Source organism: Bos mutus, chromosome 6 (genome assembly GCF_027580195.1).
Source record: "Bos mutus isolate GX-2022 chromosome 6, NWIPB_WYAK_1.1, whole genome shotgun sequence".
NCBI lineage: Eukaryota > Metazoa > Chordata > Mammalia > Artiodactyla > Bovidae > Bos > Bos mutus.
In genome coordinates this window covers 58,458,175-58,474,941 of record NC_091622.1, presented here as the reverse complement: position 1 = coordinate 58,474,941, position 16,767 = coordinate 58,458,175, and the positions used below count along the sequence as shown (strand labels likewise).

The window sequence follows — 16,767 nt, the reverse complement described above, 5'->3', positions numbered from 1 at the left end:
AAACATGATTGAGAGTACACCAGTGTGTATGTAGAGTTGTTCCTTTTTACAATTGAGATTAGAATTTTGTGCAGTTAATGTTTGTTTATGAATCTCCTTTTTTGCTTCTAGGATATTCGAAAATTCTTTGGGGTTATACCAAGTGGAAAGAAACTTGTAAGTGAAACAGTAAAGAAGAATGAGAAAACAAAGTCTGCTGAAGAAAGTTTAAAAGCAAAGAAAGGAATAAAGGAAATCAAGGTCAGTTTTCCAGATGCAGTGTTGAATTGTATAAAATAAACTCAGTTCTGAGATGTGATATATTGAGAGCCTTAAGTAAATATAAATTTCAACTCATTTAGCAGAAAAAGAAGAAAAGTAATAAGGTCTTACTTATTTCTAGTTAATATATCTTACTGCATCTATAGTTTGGTGTTTTCGTTAACTGATTTAGCGAAAACTTAACCAAAGTTTGCTCATAAAGACATAAGCTCCAGTATTGGGCTTCTCGTGAAGGAAGGCTTTGGAGGAAAGCTTTATTCTTTTTCCTGTCCTCCTTGGGCTTCATAGAATTTAAGATATAATATCACTATGATAAGCAGGCAGTGGCGTCAGTAGTGTATTTGAGTTAATATTGTTCCTCTTTGTGTAAAATGTGAGAATTTTGCAACTCGACAGGTCGGTTTACTACCACCCCATCCTTTATGCCATAATTGGCATATGAATTATATCTATATATGTTAATACTCCACATTCAATATAATAATTATTGCTCTAAACCAACATTATTTTAAAGGAATAAACAGAGGAAAATTGGTTTGTGACTACATACGGTGATGGATGTTAACTAGACTTATGATCATTTTACAATATATATAGATGTTGAATCATCATGTTGTATACCTGAAACTAATATAATGCTTCATGTCAATTATATCTCAATAAAAACTTACTTTGTAAATAAGATAAAAATAATTAAACAATATTTTAAAAACATATGAGTAAAATTACAAACGCATGTAATTAAACTGTCGTTAAAATACCAATAAATTATAATTTAAACACATAAATTAACTTTTTAAATTTCCTAGGTGAGACTAAAATAAAAATCTCAGTCTTTTGCTGTCAAAAAAAAAAAAAAGGAAGATTGATCTTTTGTATTTAACCATATATTGGCCACTTCTGGTGTTTTCATTTCTTATCAAAGATCTGAATTTCCATCTACTATAATTTTCTTTAATTAATATTTTTATTTATTTAATTGTTTAAATGCACCCAGTCTTAGTTGCAGCACACAGGATCCTTTCGATCTTTGTCGGCAGCATGCAGGATCTTTAGCTGTGGCATGCAAATTTTTAGTTATTGCATGTAAAATCTAGTTCTCTGAGCAAGGATTGAACCCAGACCCCCTGCATTGGGAGTATGGAGTCTTAGCCACTGGACAACCAGGGAAGTCCCTTATACCATTTTCTGTAAATCTGAAGAATTTTCTTAAGCATTTCTTGTAGAATAGGCTTGGCAGCAAATTCTGTAAGTTTTTGTTTATCTAAAAATGTCTTTATTTTGTCTCCGTTCTTGATATTTTTGCTGGATATAGAGTTTTGGATTGATAGTTTTTGTTTCAGCACTGTAAAGGTGTTCCATTCCTTGTTTTTGGTCTCCATTTTTTTTTGGTGAGATGTTAGCAGTCATTTATATTGTTTTCTCTTGTATGTATTGTATTATTTTCTCATGCTTCTTTAAAAGACTTTATCTTTGAGTTTCAGCCTTGCCCGTGGTGTACTTGGGTGTAGTTTTTTTTTATACTGTTTAGGGTTTCTGAGCTTCTGAGTCTGTAAATTTATATCTTTTTTTGAATTTGGTAATTTTTTACCATTGTTTCTTCAAATATATTTCTGCTTTATTCTCTCCTCTTCTTAGAAGAGTCCTTATATATATACACACACATGCATACACGCATATGCCCCCCCACACACATATGTATCTATATTAGAATTTTGGAATTGCACTACAGATAATTGAGGCTTGTGGTTGTTTAGTCCCTCAGTCGTGTCTTACTCTGCGATCCCATGGACTGTAGCACGCCAGGCTTCCCTGTCCTTAACTCCCAGAGTTTGCTCAAACTCATGCCCATTGAGTCAGTGATGCCATCTAACCATCTCATCCTCTGTCATCCCATTCTCCTCCCACCTTCAATCTTTCCCAGCATCAGGGTCTTTTCAGATGAGTTAGTTCTTTACATCAGGTGGCCAAAGTATTGGAGTTGCAGCTTCAACATCAGTCCTTCCAATGAACACCCAGGACTGATCTCCTTTAGGATGGACTGGTTGGATCTCCTTGCAGTCCAAAGGACTCTCAAGAGTCTTCTCCAACACCACAGTTCAAAAGCATCAATTCTTCAGTGCTCATCTTTATAGTCCAACGCTAAAATCCATACATGACCACTGGAAAAACCATAGCCTTGACTAGACAGACCTTTGTTGACGAAGTAATGTCTCTGCTTTTGAATATGCTGTCTAGGTTGGTCATAACTTTCCTTCCAAGGAGTAAGTGTCTTTTAATTTCATGGCTGCAGTCACCATCTGTGGTGATTTTGGAGCCCAAAAAAATAAAGTCTGCCACTGTTTCCACTGTTTCCTCATCTGTTTGCCATGATCTTTGTTTTCTGAATGTTGAGCTTTAAGCCAACTTTTTCACTCTCCACTTTCACTTTCATCAAGAGGTTTTTTAGTTCGTCTTCACTTTCTGCCATAAGGGTGGTGTCATCTGCATATCTGAGGTTATTGACATTTCTCCCAGCAATCTTGATTCCAGCTTGTGCTTCTTCCAGTCCAGCGTTTCTCATGATGTACTCTGCATAGAAGTTAAATAAGCAGGGTGACAATATACAGCCTTGACGGACTCCTTTTCCTATTTGGAACCAGTCTGTTGTTCCATGTCCAGTTCTAACTGTTGCTTCCTGACCTGCATACAAATTTCTCAAGAGGCAGGTCAGGCGGTCTGGTATTCCCATCTCTTTCAGAATTGTCCACAGTTTATTGTGATCCACACAGTCAAAGGCTTTGGCATAGTCAATCAAGCAGAAATAGATGTTTTTCTGGAACTCTCTTGCTTTTCCCATGATCCACCGGATGTTGGCAATTTGATCTCTGGTTCCTCTGCCTTTTCTAAAACCAGCTTGAACATCAGGAAGTTCACGGTTCACATATTGCTGAAGCCTGGCTTGGAGAATTTTGAGCATTACTTTACTAGCATATGAGATGAGTGCAACTGTGCGGTAGTTTGAGCATTCTTTGCATTGCCTTTCTTTGGGATTGGAATATTTTTAGTTTTTTGAAAAACCTCCATACTGTTTTTCATAGTGGCTGCTCCAATTTACAGTTCCACCAACATTGCACAAGGGTTCCCTTTTATCCACATCCACACCAGCGTTTGTGATCTCTTTATCTTTTTGGTGATGGGTCTGGCCTAGTCTGCAGGGTTTCTCAGGTGGCACTCTAGTGGTAAAGAACCTGTGTGCCAGTGCAGGAGACCTGAGAGATGCGGGTTCGATCTCTGGGTTGGAAAAATACCCTGGAGAAGGAAATGGCAACCCACTCCAGTATTCTTATTTGGAAAATCCACATGGACAGAGGAGTCTGGCGGGCTACAGTCCATAAGGTCGCAAAGAGTCGGACATGACTGAAATGACTTAGCATGCACACACACACTGGCTTATTCTTTAGCCTCTGCTACTGCTGCTGCTAAGTCGCTTCAGTCGTGTCCGACTCTGTGCGACCCCACAGACGGCAGCCCACCAGGCTCCCCATCCTCAGGATTCTCCAGGCAAGAACACTGGAGTGGGTTGCCATTTCCTTGCTTCCCTTGTGGCTCAGACAGTAAAGTGTCTTCCTCAGTGCAGGAGACCTAGGTTCAATCCCTGGGTCGGGAAGATCTCCTGGAGAAGGAAATAGCAACCCACTCCAGTACTCTTGCCTGGAAAATTTCCGTGGACTGAGGAGTTTGGTAGGCTATAGTCCATGGGGTCGCAAAGAGTTGGACACGACTGAGCAACTTCATTTTCACTTTCTCCAATGCATGAAAGTGAAAAGTGAAAGTGAAGTCACTCAGTCGTGTCTGAATCCGCATGACCCCACAGATGGCAGCCTACCAGGCTCCTCAGTCCATGGGATTTTCCAGTCAAGACTACTGGAGTGGGGTGCCATTGCCTTCTCCATTCTTTAGCCTAATTAGGGGATTACTGACATTTGGGGTGAGATAATTCATTACTGTGAAGGACTGTCCTGTGCATTGTAGAATGTTTAATAGCATCCCTTATCTACCCGTTATATACCTGTAACACCCCGACCCCAGTATGACAAGTGAAAATGTTTCCTGTAGGGGCAGGGTTTCTCTGGTTGTGAACTATTGAGCTCAAATCTAACAAGGAAAAAATAGGTAAGTTATATAGGCTTCCTTGTATTCTAACTATACTGTGATGTTTATAGGTAAATAGTTCTTGTAAAGAAGATGAATTCAAGCCGAAGCAGTCAAACAAGAAAAAGAGGATCATCTATGATTCGGGTAATATTTCTTTTCAGGAGTTTTCAAGTTTAAAAATTTTCATTTTGTATCTGTTAGAGCTGATGTTCTGCATAATGTTAATAGGTGCTGTGAGAAGAGGCTCTGTGTTCAAGTAAAGTTGAAAACAACTTTTATTATTACTAGAGAATTTATCAGAGCTGAAATATGTTAATAAAGTTTTGTTCTGTAGAGAGGTGGTATATATGGCGTGTCTGAAACTTACTTTGAATATGCTAAAGTATTTGTATTAACTTCTCTTTCAGCTGAGGTTCTTGGAAACTGAATTTGAAAAAGAGTGCCATAAAATGTTGCTTTACAAACGAAGATCTAAAACTTCATTTTTATCCTTTTGATTTGGTCCTTTTTTGTTGCAGTTAAAAAGAAACAAACACACTTTAAAAACTTTGACTATAAGATTGACTTAAAAAATATGAGGGTTGGGGTTCTGACACCCCTTGCAATTGAAAATCTACATACAACTTTTGATTCCCCCAAAATTTAAATACTAATAGCCTACTGTTGATTAGAAACCTTGCCAATACCATAAACTGTCAGTTAACACATATTTTGTATGTTATATGTATTTTATACTGTATTCTTGCAATAAAGTAAGCTGCTGCTAAGTCACTTCAGTTGTGTCCGACCTTGTGTGACCCATAGACGACATCCCACCAGGCTCCCCCGTCCTTGGGATTCTCAAGGCAAGAACACTGGAGTGGGTTGCCATTTCCTTCTCCGGTGCAGGAAAGTGAAAAGTGAAAGTGAAGTTTCTCAGTCGTGTCTGACTCTTAGCGACTCCATGGACTGCAGCCCACCAGGCTCCTCCGTCCATGGGATTTTCCAGGCAAGAGTACTGGAGTGGGATGCCATTGCCTTCTCCGATAAAGTAAGCTAGAGAAAAGAAAATGTTATTAAGGGAATCTTAAGAAAAATACATTTATAGTACTATACTGTATTTATTGATACTATAAGTTTATGTCATCTGTTTACAAGATGAATCTCAGTACCTACATCAGTCTTATCTAATATAATACAAAATAAAATACTCTAGATGTTATATGTATTACTACACTGTATTATAATACAGATGTAGATGTTGTACGTATTACTAACTTTTGACATCAGAAATGAAAAGATAATGTGAAAAGGAAATTCATATTTACAGGTATAACAATTCATGCTTTAATAATGAAGAAGTAGCAGTATGATTGTTTTATGGTAGCCTGGTGTAATTGATAGGATTGCTTCATGATAGCCTAGCCTATGCACTAATGAATCTGTTAACAAAATTTTGGCATACAGTATGACTGTAACATGGTCATATTCATAATACAGTATTGGAAACAAAATCCACTTACCTGTTATGATAAATAGGCTGTTATGCAGTTTACCCAGTTACAGAGAGGCATACTTTATAGTAGTGTAATTCTTTGAAAGCAATGTTATAAAACAGAAAACTAATACAGATTAATTTTATATGAAAGATCACCTCATACCTATGTAGAGTATCTACATATATTTCATGCATTCATGACATACCTTTTTCTTAAATTTTTTTTAATATTTCTAAGCTATGTGGTTTGTCTGTTTTTTCAAATTGTTGCAAATCTCCAAAATTTTTTTCAACATATTTATTTGAAAAAAATCTGTGTAGAAGTGGACATGTACAATTCAAACCCATATTCAAGGGTTAATTGTATTTTTAAGATAGGGAACATACATTTTTATGCGTTCCTTTTATGGTATGCTAAAATAATGGTAAAAGTTGTAGATTTTGATTTTTTTGGAGAAGATCTATTCAGTATGAATTCTTAGAATTAAGAATGTAACCTAAGGAAGCATTTATAGATTATCAGGATTTTGACAGTGATAGCAAAGTTTCTAAAAAAGTAGTTGAATGTTTATAGTGAGTCTTTTACTGCTGTATATAATAAAGAATTTCAAATAAGTACATATCCCTATTCCCCAAAAGTTTACATCTTTTGGGAAAGTGGAAATATAATTGATACATTTTAGAACTGTATGAGCCAGAATTTATAAAAGCATGGTGAGAGGAAGAGGAAGGACACTGAAATTTCTGAAACTCCTGTTTTGTACCAGACATATACTAGGTATTTATACTTTGTCTTGATTTGTATTTAAGTGCTCTGGGTAATTAGACTGTGGTAGACAGAATAATCGGAGAAGACAATGGCACCCCACTCCAGTACTCTTGCCTGGAAAATCCCATGGACGGAGGAGCCTGGTAGGCTGCAGTCCATGGGGTGGCTAAGAGTCGGACACGACTGAGCAACTTCACCACTGAGCGACTTCACTTTCACTTTTCACTTTGATGTATTGGAGAAGGAAATGGCAACCCACTCCAGTGTTCTTGCCTGGAGAATCCCAGGGACGGGGGAGCCTGGTGGGCTGCCGTCTATGGGGTTGCACAGAGTCGGACACGACTGAAGCGATTTAGCAGCAGCAGCAGACATCTTTAGCAGTCCCTAAAGATGCCCACACCCTAATTACTAGAACCTGTGAATATGTTCAGTTGTATGGCAGAAGAGGTGATATTAAAATTATAGGTGACATTAAGGTTGATAATCAGTTGACCTTAATGTAGGGAGATTATCTGGATGGGCCCAGTGTAGTCACAAAGAAGAGCAAGGCAGAAGAGGTTTAGAAATTGACTGTGGAAGGAGGTCAGAAAACTGGAGAGATGGCAGTGTGAGAAGGACTTGGCCTAATGATGGGGTCTTTGAAGATGGAGGAAGGGAGGGGGCTATGAGCTGAGGAATGCTTGCAGTCACTAGAAACTGGAAAAGGCAAGGAAATGGATTCTTCTGTATAGTATCCAGAAGGGATCACAGCAGTCCTAATGCTTGATTTTAATTCAGAGACCCAAGTTGGGTTTCTGACCTCCAGAACTGGGAATAATACATTTGTGTTGTTTTAAGCGAGTAAGTTTGTGTTGATTTGTTACCACAGCAATAGAAAGGCTTAACCACTGGGTAGTGATAATCTATCAGAATTTAAAAAAGAGATTTGTTTGGAAAAGAATCTTGATTAATTAAAAGGACTTGATTAATAATAATCACTTTAATTCCCTGGTAGTCTAGTGGTTAGGACTTGGTGCTTTCACTGCTGTGGGCTCAGGTTTGATCCCTGGTTGAGCTAAGATCCCACAGGCTGTGTTTCATGGGAAATAAAATAAAATAAAATAAAAACCCCACTTTAAAAGCACACTATATGGGGGTAGGGTGGGAGGGAGGTCCAAGAGGATGTATGAATATAGCTGATTCACTTGTTAGCAGAAACTAACACAAGGTTATAAAGCAGTGATATATTCCAGTAAAAAACTTAAAAATAAAAGCACAGTATATTCATATTATTTCGTTTCAGAGTTTTTATTTTCCTCTTGTATTCAGATTCAGAATCAGAGGAAACAGTACAGGTAAAAAATGCCAAAAAGCGACCGGAAAAATTGCCACGGTCTTCTAAACTTGCTAAAATCCAACAGCAGGATCCTGTTACGTACATTTCAGAAACAGGTAAGGGAACTAAATATGTTTGTTTTAGAGACAAGTGCAAGGTGTCTTGTGTTCTTGAGCTTCTCTTGGTATCTAAATGTATCTCCTTCACTTTGAACCGAACTTCAGTTGCCTTTTTCTCTGTGTAGAATTGTACTTAGCAGGGGAAAGCTGTAATTATCTTTGGCATTTCCTGTGAGTTCAGGCCCAGTAACAGGGTAGTTGTTTCTTGGAACTTTTTTTAAAGTGCTCAATATCAAACCATATATGTTGATACTATGTCTTGAATCATATATTAAACTATTATTGGGTTGTTTAAAAACTTTGGTGTTTTTTTTTTACCTTTTTAAGTTGTAACAATCTTAAGTATATAATGACTATGCAAATTTGTGCCTTCTAATCTATAATCTTGTGACTTGAATTCCTTATATTCTCTGGTGACCCTAAAGATTTAATAGTGGCTTTAAAAATATGCTTGTTTTTGTGTTTATATTTATTTGATCTGTTTTGAGTGGTCCAAAAATAAGACATTTATAAATGTACACTAACCTTAAGATGTCATAGTATAAATAATTGTCATAGTATATAAATAATTGCAGTATTCTTTTATAGTGAGAGGCCCTGAATTACATTGTCATCTTAGGGGAAAAAAACTTAGGATGGATTGTTATAAAGTCATTTTGATCTGAGCATTGTTAACTCCTAGAGGAGACTGTCTTCAATTCACAGAGCCTATTGAATCAGTTCCTAATAAAAATGCTTGGGGGCCATGAGAGCATCTGATATACCTCATTGGTTTGTTCATCTTGAGGAAAACCTCTGGCAGCATTATTTTTAGCACTCAGCTACTTGTGTTGCCAGTGAAGTGAATACACCTGGTTTGAAGAGATAGGGTAAAAACCACATAATTATTTTGGGACAGCATGTTGCAACTTGTATTCAGCAGGCTTTTATTGATTGTCTTTTCCATCCTGTTTACTAGGTGCTGGGGATATAAAGGTAGGACTAAAGACTGCTAACTACTGTAGGAATTGCCTGAGGCTGCAGTATGCATTAGTTAGCGAGAGAGCTTAATGGAGAGGGTAAGATTTGGTCTAATCCTTGAAGGATGAGCAGGTGATGGAGGGAAAGAATATGTCTGGTTGTTGTTTAATCTCTCAGTTGTGTCTGACTTTTGCTACCCAATGGACTGTAGCCTGTCATGCTCCTCTGTCCATGGGATTTCCCAGGTAAGAATACTGGAGTGGATTGCCCTTCTTTTCTCCAGAGGAATCTTCCTGACCCAGGGGTCAAACCCATGTCTCCTGCATTGGCAGGCAGATTCTTTACCACTGAGCCACCAGGGAAGTCCTTCTGGTTAATAGGATGGGATTATTTAAGACAGAGCATCCAGCACAAGGCTTGATATGTTCGTAGGACCCCAAAGAGATTGCTTGCCTACATGATGAGAAATAATGAGTGGTATATGAGGCCAATTTAGGGAAGACCTTGAAAACTAGGTGGAAGAATTTAGTTTAATGTAGCAGGGAAAATGGAAAAATAATAATTGAGGAGGCTGAGACTCTTACGGTAATCTATGAGTGAAGTAATAAGTATTTTAAAAAGGTACCAATAGTAAGGGACTGATCTATAAACATTTGAGAGATGAGTTATAGATTAGGTTTTTGGATTGCCTGTGGTTCAGCCATGCTGTCTATGATTTACTACTAGGATAATTGGAAAGTTGATGTTATTATCCTGCTTATGTTTAATTTTTTTTTGTTATTTTCTAGCATCAGCTTTATTGAGATAGAATTCACATACCCTCCAATTCACCTTTCATATTTTAGTGTTACTGGAATTTTATTATTTATTACATGTTTGAGCTGGTACTTGAGAGCATGAAGGTACCCATGGTAGACAAATTGGTCAGTAAGTAGGGAATGAAACAGGATAACACAGTCCCTGTGTTATAGAAAGAAGCTGAAAGAAGCCCTGCCTGGGGGATACATCCTTGGTTCCCATCTAACTCTAAAGAGCTAAAGGTCAGTGACTCTGCCTCCCTTTCTGTAAAGCAGAAACTCTAATTGAATAGGACAATTGGGACGACTTAACAGGGTGATGCACAGCAAAGGGCCAGACCCAGTGCCTGAAACATAAATAGCCAGCTGTCAAAGGGAAAAATAAAAACAAAAGAAGCCCACACATGAGCTTTGCAGGCTCTCTGAAACATTTGCATATTTGATGAAGTTGTTCAAATACCAAAGGGAAAATCTAAGTGGCATGAGCATATTTTCTATAACATTTTTTGTAAGCTGAGATGTTTCTTCATTATGGCTGGTGGCAGGTTGACTTTTGAACCTGTTTTGTTGCTAAATATGTGCTCAGGCACGTTGTGCAAATGCAGTCTTCCATTAAAGGGCCCCCTCTTAACATCTGGCCACCTTTGTCAAGTTTTAAATATGTGGGAGGGATGGTAAAACGGGTAAGGTGATAGGTTTATTATGTAACTGAAGGTGGTGTGATCAGGCTTTCCCAGTGACACCCTGAAAACGTCAAAGTTAGTGGGCAGACAGCAATGGCCTTCAACCGGGGATCAAGGCTGTCCTTATCTTGTGATTTTTAGGTACACAGAAAGGTCAGACAATTTAAACTCTGGCCACTGATTTTCTTTAACATGGGACTGTTTATTTCAGACCAAGTATTTTTGAATGTTATTTTCTGAGGAGATAACTGACATCTTATCTGAAAATTTTATGACCATTAGACAGTATTTTAGGTCATTCTGCCAAGGGTATGTGCGTGTGAAAGTGAATGTTGTCTCCTGGTTTTATCAAAGAATCTTGGGGTACAACGTATCCATCTAATATGATGCTATTTTCTCCTTTTTCTTAGAATTGAGATATAGGAAAGAAGCTAACTTTTTTTTTTTGCCTGTTTTATCTTCTCATACTTTTTTATACCTTCGAATGATAGGTGAATAGGAGAAAGATAAGCCCTTTTCCTTCCCTTCATAAAAGAGAATGAGACTGTTAAAAAGAAGTCTGTTCAGAAGACTGTTAGAATAATGAGATCAGAAATAAAATGAGTTTGTAAAACAGAAAAGTGCAGCTTGAAATAAACTTGAAATTTCTTGACCACAAAATAATCGTTTTATTCATTTTTTAAAGCTAAATCTATAATTTTTCAATGATTATGAATAAATATTCATATTATAAATATAAACATTTATCATAAATTTAAATAAAATATGTGTGGTAACAATAGTTTACAAATAAAAATTCTAACCTAAAATTGTTTTTTATTTTATTTTTTTTGGAGTTTGGAGCTTCTTGTGGAGAAGAATTATATGATTCAGTTTTAATAACCTATTCCTAAAGAAATGATTTTGCTTTACTATTCCATATTTTATCTTTTATAAATCAGCTTTTTTTTCCTTACAGTATAGCATGTATAGTGATTAAGAGCATGAGCTCTTGAGTTAAACCTCCTACTGCCTGGGTTAAACCTTCCCTATGTCCTATTTTCCTTGTTTGTAAAATGAGGGTATTACTAGTGCCAGCATCAGAGGCTTTTGTGCTTGATCAGATGAGATAATGCTGGACAAGCACTTAAAGTAGGGTCTGGTACATATGAGATGTTTTGACTTGATTGTTTACCTACATCTGCCTTAAAGATTATGCTAAAGACATTTGCTTTTGCTTAGCTATTTAGGGCTTCTTTTGATTATATAACAGTGCTTCAGAAATTTAGAAACTGTATTTGACCCACTTATGTTACAGATGCTCTCTGATCAATGTAGGAACTACTACGTGTGTCTGTGGAGCACTTGAAATGTGATTAGCCCAAATGGAAAAGGTGGTATGTGTGAAGTGTAGACTTCAAAGACTTTAAAAAAAGATAAATTATCTTATTAATACTTATTTAGCATCTGTTACATGTTGAAATCATCTGAATATTTTTGGATAGATGAAATATATTGTTAAAGTTAGTTTCATCTGTTTGTTTCTACTTTTTATCTATTCTTTCTACTTTTTAAAATGTGAATCACATTTTATTTCTGTTGCATAGTGCTTTATAAACAATGAGAAATATATTTAGGAAATAACATTACTTTAGAAAATAACCTACTTAACCTACTTCAGGTGCTTTTGTTTGTATTATCATATGAGTCTTTAGGCTGTATTATTATACAGATCTTCAGGCTTGCCATTTAGCTCCATGACATAGTTTTCATCATCACTTTGTTTGACTAAACTTATCTTCTAATACTTACTGATTTTTCAAGTACTTTAACTACATTAGTTTCCCAGATTATAGGAAAGGGAAAAAATTCTTTATATTATACATATCTTCATAGCAACTGTTGACTGTAGTGGGATGTTTTTGAAGGTTGGTAAAAATCCAAAGTACTGGGTAAATATATTTACTTTTAGCTGTTTAATGAAGTGAGAGACCTTGAGTTTTGTTTGGCAAAAGGTGACCTTTTATTATGCAGTTTCATCAGGAGCTGTGGGTGTTTGCTTGAAAATAGTGAGGGTTTTCTATGTCTTGAGAATTATTTATGACTGGTAATTTAAAAAAGTAAATTTTTTTATTGAAGTATAGTTGATTTGCAATGTTGTATTAGTTATAGGTGTACTGCAGAGTGAATCAGTTATGCATATATCTACTCTTTTCTAGATACTTCTCCCGTATAGGTTATTACAGCGTATTGAGTAGAGTTCCTGTGCTATATTATAGGTCCTTATTTATTATCTATTTTATATATAGTAGTATGTGTATGTCAATGCCAATCTTCCAGTTTATCCCCCCTTCCTCCTCTAGTAACCATAAGTTTGTTTTCTCTATCTGTGACTCTTTCTGTTTTGTAAATAAGTTCTTTTTTTTTTAGGTTTCACATATGTGCAATATCATGGTATTTGTTTTCTCCGTCTGACACACTTCGTTCAGTGTGACAGTTTCTAGGTCTACCCGTGTTGCTGCAAGTGGCATTATTTCATTCTTTTTCATGACCGAGTAATATTCCATTGTGTATATGCACCACACATTCTTTATCTCCTCCTCTGTTGGTGGACGTTTAGGTTGCTTCCATGTCTTGGCTTTTGTAAATAGTACTACAGTGAATATTGGGGTGCATGTCCCTTTTGGAATTAAGATTTTCTCTGGGTATATGCCCAGGAGTGGGATTGCTGAATCATATAGTAGTTCTACACTTAGTTTTTTTGTATCAGTTTACATTCCTAGCAACAGTGTCGAAGACATCCCTTTTCTCTACACTCTCTCCAGCATTTATTATTTGTAGACTTTCTGTTAATGGTCATTCTGACCTGTGTGAGGTGATACCTTGCTATATTGTAGGTTTGATTTGTATTTCTCTAATAATTAGTGATGTTGAACATATTTTCATATAATTTTTAGCCATTTGTATGTCTTTTCTCGAAAAATGTCTATTTAGATCTGCCCATTTTTTTATTGGGTTTGGGTTTTTTTTTATATTGAGCTGCATGAACTGTTTGTATATTTTGGAGATTTAATCCTTTGTTGGTTTCTTTGTTTGCAAATATTTTCTCCCATTCTGTGGGTTTTTATGACTGGTAACTTTTAGTGAGCACATAATTCCAGAGGCAGAGTGCTCTTACAGTTATAATTATTTGGGGAACATTAAGTGGGAAAAAATTGGGAATGTGGTGTTCCTAAGGTTTATCAGGCAGTATCCGTGACTTGGGAAAATAGCAGTAGAAAATATTACTGGAGATGTATGTGCTAATTTTTAATGACCTATAGCTTTGTGTACTGGGTAAATGGAAATGGATTTTATATAGGATAGAGACCTTCTCTTAGACTTTTCATGGAAACCCAGCATGACTGAGACAGAATTTCTTTGAAGTGAGAGGAAACTTAAGAATTACATTTCTTTCATTATACTTGTTCAAAAACTAATACTGATTTGTGCACTAAGACTATAAAAGAAACTAAGTTTAGGTTTTGGAGGATGAGTATTTACATTAATATTATATAAAATTATCTAAGTAACACATTCTCACTGAAAAAGAATTCAAATAAAAAATATTCCATTCCTTCTTCCATCCCTTTTGCCTTACATAGCTATATAAAATGAAAGAAAGAAAGTGAAGTTGCTCAGTCATGTCTGACTCTTTGTGACCCTATGGACTATAGCCCCCCATGTTCTTCTGTCTGTGGGATTTTCCAGGCAAGAATACGGGAGTGGGCTGCCATTTCCTTATTGAGGGGATCTTTCCCACCCAGGGATTGAACTCAGGTCTCCTGCATTGCAGGCAAACTCTTTACTATCTGAGCACCAAGGGACAGATAAAATATATGTGTATATATATATATATATAAAAATATATATGTACATATATACACACATGTATGTATTTGAGAGCGGCATCTTGTAACATTTCTGTAGCTTGGTTTTTCATAACTTAATGTCTCCCTCTTTTCCTCCTTTCTTATCGCCTTTTCTCTCCTCCTTCCGTCCCCACCTGCCCCAGCCTCTCTTTCTTTCAATACAGAAAAATCCGTATCTCATTCTTTTAAACTTCTGCATTTAATTTAATAGTATGCATTTAGTTTTTCTCATACTCTTATTTTGGATATTGGATTATTATATGAATATCCTTGTTTATGCGTCATTGTAAGAGAACATATCTAACTATCAATAAATGGGCAATTCACAATGAATAATATGGTCACTTTAAAGAGAGTAGTGGGGCTTCCTTGGTGGTCCAGGGGCTAAAACTCTGTGCTCCTAATACAGGAGGCCTGAGTTCGATCCCTGGTCCGGAACTAGATCCATGTGCTCAGACCTAGTGCAGCCAAATAAATAAAATTAAAAAAAAAAAAGTATTTCTTGAGATTCAGTGGTATTCATTTTTAAGAATGTAGTTCATCCACCTATATTATGAAGAATAGAATGGGGCTTCTACTCTTTGATTCCCAGGTCCAGAAAAGGAACTTTACATTTATTCTCATTAAATTTTTTTCTGAAGCTCTTGACATTTTTATCTTGATTCCAGGCTTTTGTATTCTGATTCTGTCATCTATTTCTAAAATTTTAAATTTGAATACTTTTATTGAATAATATTAAATTCTTTGGACTCCTCTGGTGGTCCAGTGGCTAAGACTCCACATTCACAATGCAGGGGGCCGGGGTTTGATTCCTGATCTGTAACTAGATCCCACATGCTGCAACTAAGAGTTCGCATGCTGCACCTAAAGAGCCCATATATCCTAAGACCTGGTGCAGCCAAATAAATATTTTAAAAATGTTAAATTCTCACTAATTTATTTATTTAACAAATGTGATGGTTCACCATATATGCCCAGCCATGTACTGGACAATCTATAAAACAGATAAGAGAATAAAGTTCTGTCCTATTTTCAAGGGCTTATAAACTATCAGGTTATCTCTTTTAAATAATAAAAATTGTAATATAAGGAAACAATTAACAGTGATAGAAATATCTTCCAAGGATATTTGGGCATGAGAGAAATTGCTTTTATTTCGGAGGTTCAGGAAGCATTTCCTGGGAGAGAGATTCAATTTGTAAACTTTCATAGATTTACTTAAACTAGATTGTTACTACCTAGTATTGTGTTATAGCTTGTATTTTCTTAATTATAGTGTCATCTGTGTAGGAATCTCTTACTCTACTTGAAACCCCTGTGTCCACAGTGAAAGGCAGGGGGAGCGCGACCATAATAATGTGAACATATGTTTTGTCTCGTATGGTATTGTAAATTTTTTTCAAAGCAGTGTTTCACAGACTTCATGAACAGAATAACATTATTATATGGCTTTTATTTTTTATCTGTCTCATTGATCTTTAAAACTACCTTATATTCAGGGCTGATTTACCTTAGGAAAACTTACTTTCGAAAGAATCAACTTTCAAACCATTACACAAACCTTCACTATGGATGAATTCTGTAGTTCTTTGGAGGTCCCCATCCACTTTTTTTTTTTTTTTTTCATATCATCTGATTTCATATCTTCCAATTTGATGAACCTATCTATGTACATTTTCTGGATCATAGTAAAATGCAGGAGATACAGGTTCAATCCCTGGCTCAAGAAGATCCCCTGGAGTAGGAGATGGCAACCCTCTGTAGTAATCTTACCTGGAGAATTCCATGGGTAGAGGAGCCTGGTGGGCTGTAGTCCATGGGCCAAAAAGAGCTGGACATTACTGAGTGAGCGCACCTGTGCACACACACAAAGAAACCTTTTCCAAAATGGACATGATCCATTATCAGCACCCTGGATACAGCTTTTCAGTTTCTTTTGAATAGCTGTTGAATTACTTATGAACTTCAGAAACCACTGTTACTTATCTTGTATTTCTCCATTTTGCCATAAATCAGTACTTCTCAATCAAGGGTGATTTTGCCTCCCAGGGGAACTTTGGCATATCTCGAGTGCTATTTTTGGTTATCACAACTGGTGGATCCTGTAGCATCCCCTTGGTAGAGGCCAGAGACATTATTAAACATCCTACAATGCAAAATGTCAATAATGCAGAGGTTAAAAACCCTGCCATGGCCTATCAGAAGACAGTTTTGGTAGATTCTTTGTTGAAATCCAGACATCCCTGTTTCTAGTATTCTTATCTACTAGTCCTGTACCTCAAGGAATAAATGATGGCTTAGGCCAGTGTAGTTTAGTGTCAGTGAGTCCTCTGCTTCTATTAAATACTTTTTTTTGTTT

At 36.4% G+C, this 16,767-nt stretch overlaps 1 protein-coding gene across 1 annotated transcript in view; it reads left to right on the top strand.

Annotated features, from left to right (window-relative positions):
- Positions 1–16,767, top strand: part of RFC1 (replication factor C subunit 1) — a 78,473-nt gene that overhangs the window by 14,299 nt on the left and 47,407 nt on the right. Inside the window, exons 2-4 of the mRNA XM_070372273.1 lie at positions 112–240; positions 4,467–4,542; positions 7,953–8,075. Coding sequence (XP_070228374.1) covers positions 112–240; positions 4,467–4,542; positions 7,953–8,075 — 328 coding nt within the window. The remainder of the gene's footprint in view (positions 1–111; positions 241–4,466; positions 4,543–7,952; positions 8,076–16,767) is intronic.